General features: G+C 52.5%; 1 protein-coding gene across 1 annotated transcript; it reads left to right on the forward strand.

Annotated features, from left to right (window-relative positions):
* Positions 1 to 961: 961 nt before the first annotated feature.
* On the forward strand, positions 962 to 11,177 carry Tspo (translocator protein). Its single transcript, XM_032890898.1, has 4 exons — positions 962 to 1,014; positions 8,923 to 9,133; positions 9,755 to 9,893; positions 10,750 to 11,177. Exons 2-4 carry the CDS (start codon positions 8,952 to 8,954, stop codon positions 10,936 to 10,938), a joined length of 510 nt encoding a protein of 169 aa, XP_032746789.1. The 5' UTR covers positions 962 to 1,014; positions 8,923 to 8,951; the 3' UTR covers positions 10,939 to 11,177.
* Positions 11,178 to 11,468: the final 291 nt, after the last annotated feature.

Here is an 11,468-nt window from a genome sequence, read left to right on the forward strand (position 1 = left end):
ATACAACAGGTCACAAAACCCATCCAGGAGACAGACAAGGGTATGCCAGAGGGGAGCAGAGAGACTGAAAGGCTGTGGGCATGTACAAGGCGTGTACAGCCATTGCCACGGGGGTTGGCAAGGCTCCAGAGGTGTGCTGAGAGATGTCACAACCAGACCCCTTCTGTTGCTGTGCTTCCAGTTAAGAACAGGAAGTCCGGGACTGGGAGGAAGCCTTAGTAGGTCACGTACTCACTGGCCTTGCAGTTACCAGGATCTGAGTTTCACGTCTTGTGTAAAACCCTGGGGGTTGTGGTGTACAGTTATAATCCCAGGGCCCAGAAGATTGAAACAGGCTTCTTAGCCAGCCAGCCTACTCTGATTGACTCACAGGAAGAGAGGTTGAGGGTTGCCAGCAAGTGGGTGTGGCCAGGCACAGTGCCTAGGGCCTTACTACCACAAGGGGCAGAAAGTGGTTAGTTTTGTTTTGTTTTGTTTTGTTTTGTTTTGTTTTGGGTAGTGCTAGGGATTGAAACTCGGGGACCTTTGTGCACTTCACCATGGAACTATACCCCAAGTCCCCCATTAAAACAACAACAACAACCACAACAACAACCAAAAAAACCCAAAAAACAAAAAACAAAATACGGAATAAGATGTTAGGTAGAATTCAGTCAGGCACAGTCGAAAAAAAAAAATGTAATACGCAGCTCAGACTGGCAGCGAGCTCACTGTCATCCTCCTGTCTCATCCTCTCGGGTGTGAGATTACAAGCACGTGCCACTACTGTGGCTTTCGTTGTATGCAGAACAGTGGCCTGTCTGCGATGCCCTGAGCAGGGATCTCTGTGTTCAGGCCTACCATGGGGAGAGGAAAAAAAAAAGAGGGGTGCCAGTCTGAGGGCGGGTCTGGGAAGCCAGGGTGCCTCCGGGTGCGGCGCAGGGCGGGGCGAGGCGAGGCGGGGTCAGCGGTTACCAACCTCTACGCGCAGTGTTCTTCACGGAGCAGCCAGCGACTGCGTGAGCGAGGCTGTGGGTAGGTGAGACCCTGACAGCAGGGAGCTAAAAGGTAAACTGAGGCCAAGACCAAGCGGGTGGGACTCCTCCCGAGAATGCATTGCCGAGGGTGCTCGGCCTCTGGGGACGACGGCCAAGATCCTGTGCCTCGGTGGGGCAGGGGGCGGCGGCTGCTGCTGGAGGCAGCTGGGCGGAGAGAAAGAAGGATCCTCTAGCTGCTGGGAATCCTGCTTCCCTTGCAGGGGAGTGCTGGGATCCGTGGGAAACTGAGGCTGTGCAAAGGCAACGTATAGAAGCCAGGACTTGAGCCCAACTGTCTGAGACCAAAGGCTGCTTCTCCTGCATGTGTGGTGTGGACGCCTCTCCTCTGTAGTGATGTGTGCACTCGGGCATTGCGTGTTTGTGCCTGGCCCGGGCAGGGTTGAGACCCGCTAGCGTCCAGAAACGCCCGATAGTGGGTCCCTGAGGGGTGAGACAGACAGACAGCAGGCTTGCTTTTTAAGCTTTTCTCTGATCGGAGTTTTCGACTTCTTCTGTTTGCGTTCCCCTTGTTAGGGGTTGTGCAAGCGGCGCCAGAAAGCCAGTTTTGTTTGAAAAAGTTGCCACTCCGCCACGCCATTTCCCCACATCCCAGACCTCAAGATGACCAGTTCCGGCCGGTCCTAACCGACCTGTTGCTGGCACAGTGATTACTTTCAGAATGAGAAAGGCTGGCAAAAGGTATAAGGAGGATTTGCAAGTTCGTTCAGAACAAAAAGTCCTAAATTTCCTCGGGACAAAAACGGCTCGCTGGGAGGAAAGCTCAAGGATGGGGAGGAGCTTCATGCGGTGGCAGGAAGAGGGCGTGGCTGGCTCCCTTCTGTTTCTAGGTTATAGTCTCTAGGAAAGGCCCAGAGCAACAGGTACCCCAGGCCCACTGGTTCTGTCCTAGCTTCACAAACTCAGATGCTGAGTAGTAGAAGGTCTAAGATGCCTAGCCAAGAGCGAAGGAGTACGGAGTTGCAGCCTTGACCCTAGGAGAGGGAGGGCTCAGGCATCCTTTCTGGCTGTCCTACTAAGAGGCGGGGTCGAGGCTCTATGGAGTGATGGTGTTGATGCTGTTGGCCTGAGACCCATCAGACACTGAGAAGAGAGTAATCACAGCCTGTGGGTCTGATCCTTGCCCAGGGCACTGTATCCCAAGGGGAGGTGACAGATATCCATGAGTGACCGTGTGTCATCGTGGGTGTTAGAGATGTTGACCTGGGTTGTTCTACAGTCCCGCATCCTCAGTTTCTTCACCTAGAAAGTGACACTAGCAATAAACCCCCTTAGGGGGCTGTGGATCAAAGGGAGGTGGCTGACTCCTGCCCTGTGGCTGCTGTGAGGAATATGAATGTGCGGAAAGAGCCCTGTGAAATGTCTTTGAGTAAGGCTTGGCTCCTTCCCTGAGGTCCTGGGGTGGTGAAAGTGGAGAAGGCCTACCACCATACTCTGCTCTGTCTTGTCCTGGACCATCTATCTGTCCAAAGTGTTCTCTGGAAGTGGAGAGGTAGCCATCTCCTCTCCTGGAGAAAGCAACTGAGTGGTCCCCACACTGATAGAGTTTTCCAGGGAGATCTTGGTGTCCCGTCCTTCACTCTGAGCAAGCTGATAACAGAGTGAAGCTTGGGATGTTCCGTGCCTTCTAGAAGAGACAGAAATAAAGGGTGAGTGGGCAGCTTCGCCCCCTCTGAGTATCCCTGCCCTGTCTTCTATACTATCCTGGGACTCCACCCTGAGCTGATCTCCTGCCCAGCTCAGCCTAGCCGGGGGTGACTCAGCTTTGTGGGCCCTGCCCCTGCCTGTCTACCACCCCTCCATGTGGGTGACTCAGGAACTGGGCGGCCTCCAAGAGGCTCCCTGGAAGGTCCCTGGCCCAACTTTCTCCTTCAGTTTTAAGCAGGGCGGTGACAGTCGTGTTTTGTGACTTTGGATGGAAATGGGTGTTCTCCCTTTGATCCCCTTAGTGCAGCAGAGCATAAAGACAGCCTCCCCTTCGAAGGACAGCTGGAGGGTGGGAGTGGGAACCTGGGCTTCAGTGTCCTGTCCCTAGATCCTGTCCTTCTGGTATGTCCTTGGGACATACACCACCCTTTAATGGAAGACTTGATATACTCTGAAATCCATCAACAGAGACATTGGTTGGTCCCATTTGGGGACTTACTGGACACAGAGAATCCCCCCACCCCACCCCCCATTTGCAGTGATGAGAGCACTTTCTTCCTCAGAGCCATGGTGAGAGGAAGAGGTACTACCCTGTTGGGTGTAAGGCTGGAAAACCTTTAAGACAGGGTTCTCAGAAAAGAAGCCAGCCACACAGGCTCTGACTTGCTAGGGAATGTTCAGAAAAGGCAGCTGCTGAGGGACCTAAGGGACTTGCTGTTTGTGGGGTAGGGCAAGGAGCAAGTGCCCAGCAGGCACTGGTTTCTTTGTGTTAAATGGACATGTTTGGAACCTGGTGTCGATGGTGGCTGGGGAGACAGCAATATCATTGACTTGTGTGATTTCAGATTGTTAGTTTATATTTGGGGAATTTCACCTCAGTTAATAAAACCTGTTGTTAGGAGTGGTGGTTCTTGCCCAGTAATCTAAGGGCTTGGGAGGCTGAGGTAAGAGGATGACTATCAGTTTGAGGCTAGTCTGGGCTACATGGTGAATATCTTCATGCCCCTATTAAGAGAGGAGAGGTGGGCTGGAGAGATGGCTTAGTGGTTAAGAGCATTGACTGCTCTTTCAGGGGTCCTGAGTTCAAGTCCCAGCAAACACATGGTGGCTCACAACCATCCGTAATGGGATCCGATTGCCCATTCCCTCCTCTGGTGTGTCTGAAGAGAGCGAGAGTGGCAGTGTACTCACACACATAAAATGAATGAATGAATAAATCCTAGAGAGGGAGAGGAAAAGCAGCAACAGTGCAAACCAGGCTGTGGCAGTGCAGGCTTGCAGGCCTGTAACCTGAGCCTCAGGAGCTGGGAGGCCGAAGAAGGTATGCACCAAGGCTTAGCCTGGGCTACAGGGCTGAGTTCAGAGACTGAAGAAGGTATGCACCAAGGCTTAGCCTGGGCCACAGGGCTGAGTTCAGAGACTGAAGAAGGTATGCATCAAGGCTTAGCCTGGGCCACAGGGCTGAGTTCAGAGCCTGAAGAAGGTATGCATCAAGGCTTAGCCTGGGCGACAGGGCTGAGTTCAGAGACTGAAGAAGGTATGCATCAAGGCTTAGCCTGGGCTACAGGGCTGAGTTCAGAGACTGAAGAAGGTATGCATCAAGACTTAGCCTGGGCTACAGGGCTGAGTTCAGAGACTGAAGAAGGTATGCATCAAGGCTTAGCCTGGGCTACAGGGCTGAGTTCAGACTCAATTGGGCTCCACAAAACGAGCAAACAACAAAACCAATTGAAAACCCTGACAGGTGTCCCTGACAGGTGTCCCCAGGCTGTGGAGCAGGAGTGATACTGTGAAGGGGACTTGGCAACTTGGCAACGGGAGGAGCAGTGACCTTAAGTAGGGACACTGATTCCTTCTCCCTCCCTTACCTCTGTGCATCCCATGCTGGTATAGACTTCACAATCCTCCTGCCTTGGGGGTTACAAGATGTGCTACAGTGCTGGTAGGGACAATGCAGTTTCTTGTCTAAACCTTGGCAAACGTACAAACGCAAAACAAATGGCCCATAGGCTCCATCTACCTCCCCCTCTTCTCAGAGAGCCCAGAAACCAGAGGTACAACTCCCTACCCGCTTCTCATACGCCCAAATACTACCCCCACTCAGCTTCTCATTCCCCCAGGTACTCCCTCCATTCAGCTTCCCTACCCGCTTCTCATACGCCCAAATACTACCCCCACTCAGCTTCTCATTCCCCCAGGTACTCCCTCCATTCAGCTTCTCATACCCCCAGGTACTTTCCCCAGTGTGCTTCTCCCCTCTCAGCTTCTCATACTCAAGGTACTCCCTCCATTCAGCTTCTCATACCCCCAAGTACTTCCTCCATTCAGCTTCTCATTCCCCCAGGTACTCCCCCTCCTCAGCTTCTCATAACTCCAGGTACTCCCCCCAGCTTCTCATTCCCCAGGTATTCTCCATTCCCCAGGTACTCCCCAGTGTGCTTCTCCCCTCTCAGCTTCTCATACTCAAGGTACTCCATTCAGGTACTCCCCCACAGGTACTCCCCTCCTCATTCCCCCAGGCACTCCCCCCCAGGTTCCCCCACTCCTCAATTCAGTTTCTTATACCCCCAGATACTCCCCCCCACTCAGCTTCTCATACCCCCAGTCACTCCCCCATTCAGCTTCTTATTCTCCTAGGCCCTCCCCTCCACTCCAGCGTCTCAGGCACTCAGGTACTCTCTCCCTCATTCAGCTTCAGGTTTGACTTCTAGAACCGGCCACCTTCCTGCACAGGCCCCAGTGCTTCCCAGAGCCCACTGCTTCCCATCACTCATGTTCCGCAGTTCTGGGCTTCTTCCTCCGTCTTTCTTCACCTTTGTGAGCCAGTGCTTTCCGGGGCACCGAGCACTGTCAGTCTGTGCAGAAGTCTCCTCCTGAGGTTCTTCCTGGGCTCAGGCCCAGGCTTGAGGTTTGGCAAGATCATCAAGTGTGCCCAAGGGGACTGTGGTGTCCACGTCCGTTGTAGCGATGGCAAGCTCCCGGTGATCTTCTGAGAGTGAGAGAGAAAACTGAACCTATGCGGGGCCCTCAGTGCCTCACTTTGCAGCTCTCCACGCTGCCTCTGGGCCTCAGTTTCTCACAGTGTGATGTGGGGCCTCTGCTTGCTCTGACCATGCTGACATCCAGGGAAGCCTAATTAATGCACTGGTCATGGCCCCCTCCTGCTCACTGGATACCACACTGCTGTGGCATTTATTAGAAAGGCGGGATGTGTTCCCACTGCAGAGATAAGCAGCTTCTGAGGCAACCCAAGCTTGCTTGAGGTGACACGAGTCTGAGCTAAGTGAACAGCCAGTTTGGGACAGATATTTCTTGTACCCCAGCTTTCTCAAGGGGGGGATGAGTCTTATGACTCAACAAACATGCAGAAAAATGCTGGTGACTGCCTTGTCTGTACTGGGAGGGGCTGCCAACCCCCTCCTGAGAAGTAAATGGTTTGGTCTGCCTTAGGGTTATGTTGAAAACAGCTGGGTGGTGGTGGCACATAACTTATTCCCAGCACTCAGGAGGCAGAGCAGGTGGATCTGAGTTCAGGGCCATCCTGGTCTACAGAGTGAGTTCCAGGATAGCCCAGGGCCGCATAGAGACACTTTGTCTCCACTCCTGCTCTCCCAAAAAGTTCATGCCGAAGACAGTTTTCAACTCATTAAAAATGTCCTCTAAGCCGTGACTGGATGCTGTACACAGGAAGTTCTAAAGTTCAAGGTCTGTCTGGGCTACACTGTGAGTTTAAGGCCAGCCTAGTTACTTACTATTCTGGTTCACTGTCCATTGCTGGGATAAAATGCTATGACCAAAGCAACTTGCGGAGGAAAGGGCTTATGTAGCTTACAGACTACAGTCCATTGCTGAGGGAAGTCAGAGCAGGAACCTGGAGGCAGGAGCTGATGCAGAGGCCATGGAGGGGGTGCTGCTTACTGGTTTGTTCTCTTGCTCAGCCTGCTCTCTTATACAACCCAGGACCTCCACCTCCCCAGGAGTGGTACCACTCACAGTGGACTAGGCTCCCCCACATCAATCACGGAGCAGAGGAAGGCCCCACAGACTTGCCTACAGCCAGTCTTCTGATGGAGGCATAAAATTAACAACAACAACAACAAGTCTAATTAGGTCACTTAACAAACAAAAAGTAAAGAGAGATCTGGGCATGCAACTCAGTGGTAAAATGCTCGTCTGGTATGCCCGAGGCTTAGACTCAGTGTTCTCAGGACCAACAACAACAATAATAAAAAAGAATAAGAAAAAATTTCTCTTCCAGGGTAGCGGTATAGCTCAGAACACTTGCCTGGCTTGCCAAGCACTTTACAAACAAAGAAATGAGTCTTCGGAAGCTTGGAGGGAGTGTGTGAGACTCCCCTGTTCTTGGGTACAATATTAGCTACTTTTCTGTTATTTTGATAAAACACCAGGACCAAGGCAAGTAATAAAAGTTTAGAGGAATAAGAGTCCATCATAGTGGGCAGGCATGGCAGGGGGGCAGGTGTGGCAAGGAGCAGGCATACTGCAAGGAGCAGGAAGTTGAGAGCTCACATCTTCAAACGTGAAACAGAGAAATCAAACTGAAGGAGGTGGGGCTTTTGGCTTTCAAAGCTCAGCCCCCACACCTCCTAAGCCTACCCAAACAGCACCACCAATCAGGAACCAAATATTCAAATCACTGAGCCTATGAGGGACAGTCTCATTCAAACAACTACAGGCAGTGGGGTTGTTTTCCTCATACCATAGACTGAAGTCAAGGTCTTTTTTTTTTTTTAATTTAAGATTTATTTATTTTTTTCATGTATATGAATACACTGTTCAGATGCATTGGAAGAGGGCATTGGATCTCATTACAGATGGTTGTGAGCCACCATGTGGTTGCTGGGATTTGAACTCAGGACTTCTGGAAGAGCAATTAGTGCTCTTAACCGCTGAGCCATCGCTCCAGCCCCTGAAGTCAAGGTCTTGTTAATGAAGTCCTCTGTCTACCTACCACTGAGCTATATGTAGGATGTTATTTTGTTCCAGGGGGTGGGGGGGAAGGTTTGTATACAGGTATGGACCTCTGGTTCCATCTGGTGTCTTCCTCAATAGATGTCTCCTTTATTCAGTGATGTAGAATCTCTTGTTGAACCAGAGTTTGCCAATTCTTGATGGTTTACCTGACTTGCTCTGAGGATCCTGCTCTGCTTCCACAGTGCTGGAATGACAAGTGGATTACCACATCTGCCCAGCATTCATATGGATCTTTGGGGATCCAAATGACATTTTTCACACTCTGCATAGCAAATGCTTTACCATACTGAGACACTTCCCTGGGTGGCTTCTTACCCAGTGCAAGCAGACACCATGATTCTCCAGCTACTAACAGTGTGTGTGTTAGTGGGAACTGTTTTTCTGATGGAGAAACTGAGTCCCAGTCAGGGTACTGACTGGCTTTGTACTCCTAGAGCAAGCAGAGGTAGGGCTGACCCTGGACTTCCACACCAGGGTTCCCCATTCTCAATCGCACAGGGACTTGACTTCAGCCCAGAGATTGGCTGCAAAGGGCCTGAGACCAGCTGTAAGACACGGAAAGTAGGCTGGGACCCAGTCTTGATCGTTTTCCTGAGTGTCCGTGTGTGTGTATAACTTTGTGATCAGGGCAGAGCCTGGCTGAGAGTGCTGGGCAACTTTGGGAAGGCTGTCTGTCCTCCTTCTCTGGTACATGGGGTTGGCCTCAGAGGTAGACATCTGAGGATCAGGATACTCTATGCTGCCCCCTAGGGACACCGAAGTAGGCAGCGTCAACATAGTGCATGACAGAGGAGTGAAGAGACTCCTCTGAGGTCATGGTAGGTGGGTGTGGAAAGGGAGCCAAGCTTTGCCAGCTGCCAATCACCAAGGGAATGAGTGAGTGATAGTCTGCGACACAAGGCACAGATCTCCCAGCATCCCCAAGTGACACTTGGCCTGAGGGGAAGCAGAACTGAGAGCCTTCCTAACAGAGAGGCAAGGAGTAGAGGTTGCACCAGGAGACCCCAGATCGAGGATGAGGTGAGAGAACAGATGCTTGGAGTAGGAGTAGGAAGGAGGTGGGTGGAGCCCTAGTGACACCTCTGGGCAGGGGCATGAGTGTGGGTGGCAACTCTGTTCTCCTTCCACACCCGCAGGAATAAGTGGGCTGGTTGATCCTGGGGGACAGGACCCCAGAGGTGCTGAAGGGTTGGCCCCCAAGGTTTTTCTTAGAACTGCCCTCACCCCGCCCTGTGTTCTCTTACAGATCTTTCCAGAACAGCAGTTGCAATCACTATGTCTCAATCCTGGGTACCCGCCGTGGGCCTCACTCTGGTGCCCAGCCTGGGGGGCTTCATGGGAGCCTACTTTGTGCGTGGTGAGGGCCTCCGCTGGTATGCTAGCTTGCAGAAACCCTCCTGGCATCCGCCTCGCTGGACACTGGCTCCCATCTGGGGCACACTGTATTCGGCCATGGGGTAGGTAGTAGTTGTAGGTGCCCCATGTAGTGCCCCGCTCCCCCTAAATCAGTCTGGGCATTGGGGCCTTTGCAGAGGGAGGCCCACGGACTGAGTGGCATCGTTTCCCATTGAGAAAGAGAGGGTGGTGAGGCTGCCAACCTATGCATTGCGAGAGTGAACTTTTTCCTGCTTGCCTCTGGGAACCCTGCCTGGGTTCAAACTACCCAGGCTGTCCCATGTATAAAGGTTAGTGTGGACAACAGCAACATGGGCCAAGGCAAACACGAGGCTGCCACAATCTCCTTGTCGTACTGTACAGCACCAGGCCCTAGTGTGGTCCATTCCCAGAAGCCCTCCACAGCTGTCGCCTTGTGACCCCAACAACCTGCAATGACCAAGCTGTCACTTGCTTGTCCCCTCACCCCCAGCCTTCATTCTGTAACCATACTGACTTGGGTTCTCAAGTCCAATCTCTGTAGTGATCTTCTAAGAAACAAAGGCCCAGCGAGAGCAAGCAGCTCCTTTGAGGTCACACAGAAGTCAGTAGCAGAGCATACTCCAGCCGTCAACGTGTGGTCTCAGAGGAGGGGAATACTCTTGGCCTTGCCCTGAGACATCCTGATTGGTTGTCTGTTTCAGGTATGGCTCCTACATAATCTGGAAAGAGCTGGGAGGTTTCACAGAGGAGGCTATGGTTCCCTTGGGTCTCTACACTGGTCAGCTGGCTCTGAACTGGGCGTGGCCCCCCATCTTCTTTGGTGCCCGGCAGATGGGCTGGGTAAGTATGGCTGTAACTTGACTCTTGGGGTCATTGGAAATGGCCCTGGGAGAGCAGGTGACATCACATCCCAGGTGGGGTCAGTATCTACAGGTGTTGGGGGAGGCCTGTGGCCTGCAACCCCTTTAGGAGTTCTGAGTCTGATGCAGTGGGGCCCCTGTAGTCTCAGCTCTCAGGAGGCTGAAGTAGGAGAATCAGTTGAGCCCAGGAGAGGGCTAGGCTAGACTAGGTGACAGTGACCTGTGTACTAATGCCATCTCAGCCCATCTTCCCTCCATGAAGAAAGTCTGGAGGGCCAGGTCGAAGTGGGTGGGGCTGCCATCTTGGATACAGAAGCAGTGGTGTCAAACACTGGCATTACACCTGGTGCTCTGTGTTCTGACACATGAGGACCAAACCTCTCCTTAAAAATGTTCTCGTTCAGACCTAGTGATGCTTGCCTGGTCTGCAGTGCCAGGAGAGGCAGGAGAATTGCTGTTAGTCTGACAGCCTGGTCTATAAAGCCGGTTCATAGTCAGCTAAGACCGCACAGTGAGACCTGGTTTTTTGTTTGTTTTCAGCTTTTGCTGAGACACTGTGTGCACCATAGCAGTAGCAGTCTGGCCCCTACACTGGCCTCCTGGCTCAGCACTTTACTATGTTGTATCTTCAGGTCAGAGGCCTTTCAGCTGCTGCTCCCCTCTTGGATATGCTGTGTCCCCTTGGGGCTGTCACACATACTCCACACAGCACACTCAGGCAGGGATTTGCAGACAAGGAAACTGAAGCTAAGATCAGAAGCAGGCATCATACCTGAAGTTCAGTAGGGCTTCTAGACTTGGCAAGGGCTTAGCTTTCCCATCTTCTCTCTTTGCAGGCTTTGGTGGACCTCATGCTTGTCAGTGGGGTGGCAACCGCCACGACCCTGGCTTGGCACCGAGTGAGCCCACCGGCTGCCCGCTTGCTGTATCCTTACCTGGCCTGGCTGGCCTTTGCCACCATGCTCAACTACTATGTATGGCGTGATAACTCTGGTCGGCGAGGGGGCTCCCGGCTCACAGAGTGAGGACACCTAGCTATCAGGAATGCAGCCCTGCCAGCCAGGCATCATGGGTTGAGGTCATCCTGCTTTCATGACCATTGGGCCTGCTGGTCTACCTGGTCTTAGTCCAGGAAGCCACCAGGTAGGTCAAGGTGGTCAGTGCCAAGTCCCATGCAGGGACAGTTGTACCTGCTTTTCTGCACTGCTGCAGGCATGCCCTAGGAGCATGGGGCCTTTAAAGCTAAATAAAGTCTTTAACTTCATGCATGTGTAATATGCTCTTATACTTAGTGGGTTATCTGGCCTGGAGGACAGGCAGACTGTGGCTATGCTGGGCCTGTCTGGGCTGTACTACCCAGGTTCTCCACCTAGGGTGACCCAACTGGAAGAAAGAGGGTGTTGAGTCCCAGCACCCTTTCACCTGGGCACTGCCTCAAGGGTATAAATGGTCCCTATAGGGCACAAATGACCCATCAGGTATCATAGGCACCCAAGACTTGAGAAGGGCTCCTTGGCAGTGCTCTTCCAGTCAGGCACGCAGGTCAGGGCTCCAG

The sequence above is a fragment of the Rattus rattus genome, chromosome 1 (assembly GCF_011064425.1).
Source record: "Rattus rattus isolate New Zealand chromosome 1, Rrattus_CSIRO_v1, whole genome shotgun sequence".
Taxonomy (NCBI): domain Eukaryota; kingdom Metazoa; phylum Chordata; class Mammalia; order Rodentia; family Muridae; genus Rattus; species Rattus rattus.

Excerpts from the sequence above, each read along its gene's own strand:
- Tspo (XM_032890898.1), top strand. The coding sequence starts at position 8,952 with ATGTCTCAATCCTGGGTACCCGCCGTGGGCCTCACTCTGGTGCCCAGC. Across the intron at positions 9,134-9,754 it reads ACACTGTATTCGGCCATGGG|GTATGGCTCCTACATAATCT; the intron begins GTAGGTAGTAGT and ends TGTCTGTTTCAG. Across the intron at positions 9,894-10,749 it reads GTGCCCGGCAGATGGGCTGG|GCTTTGGTGGACCTCATGCT; the intron begins GTAAGTATGGCT and ends CTCTCTTTGCAG.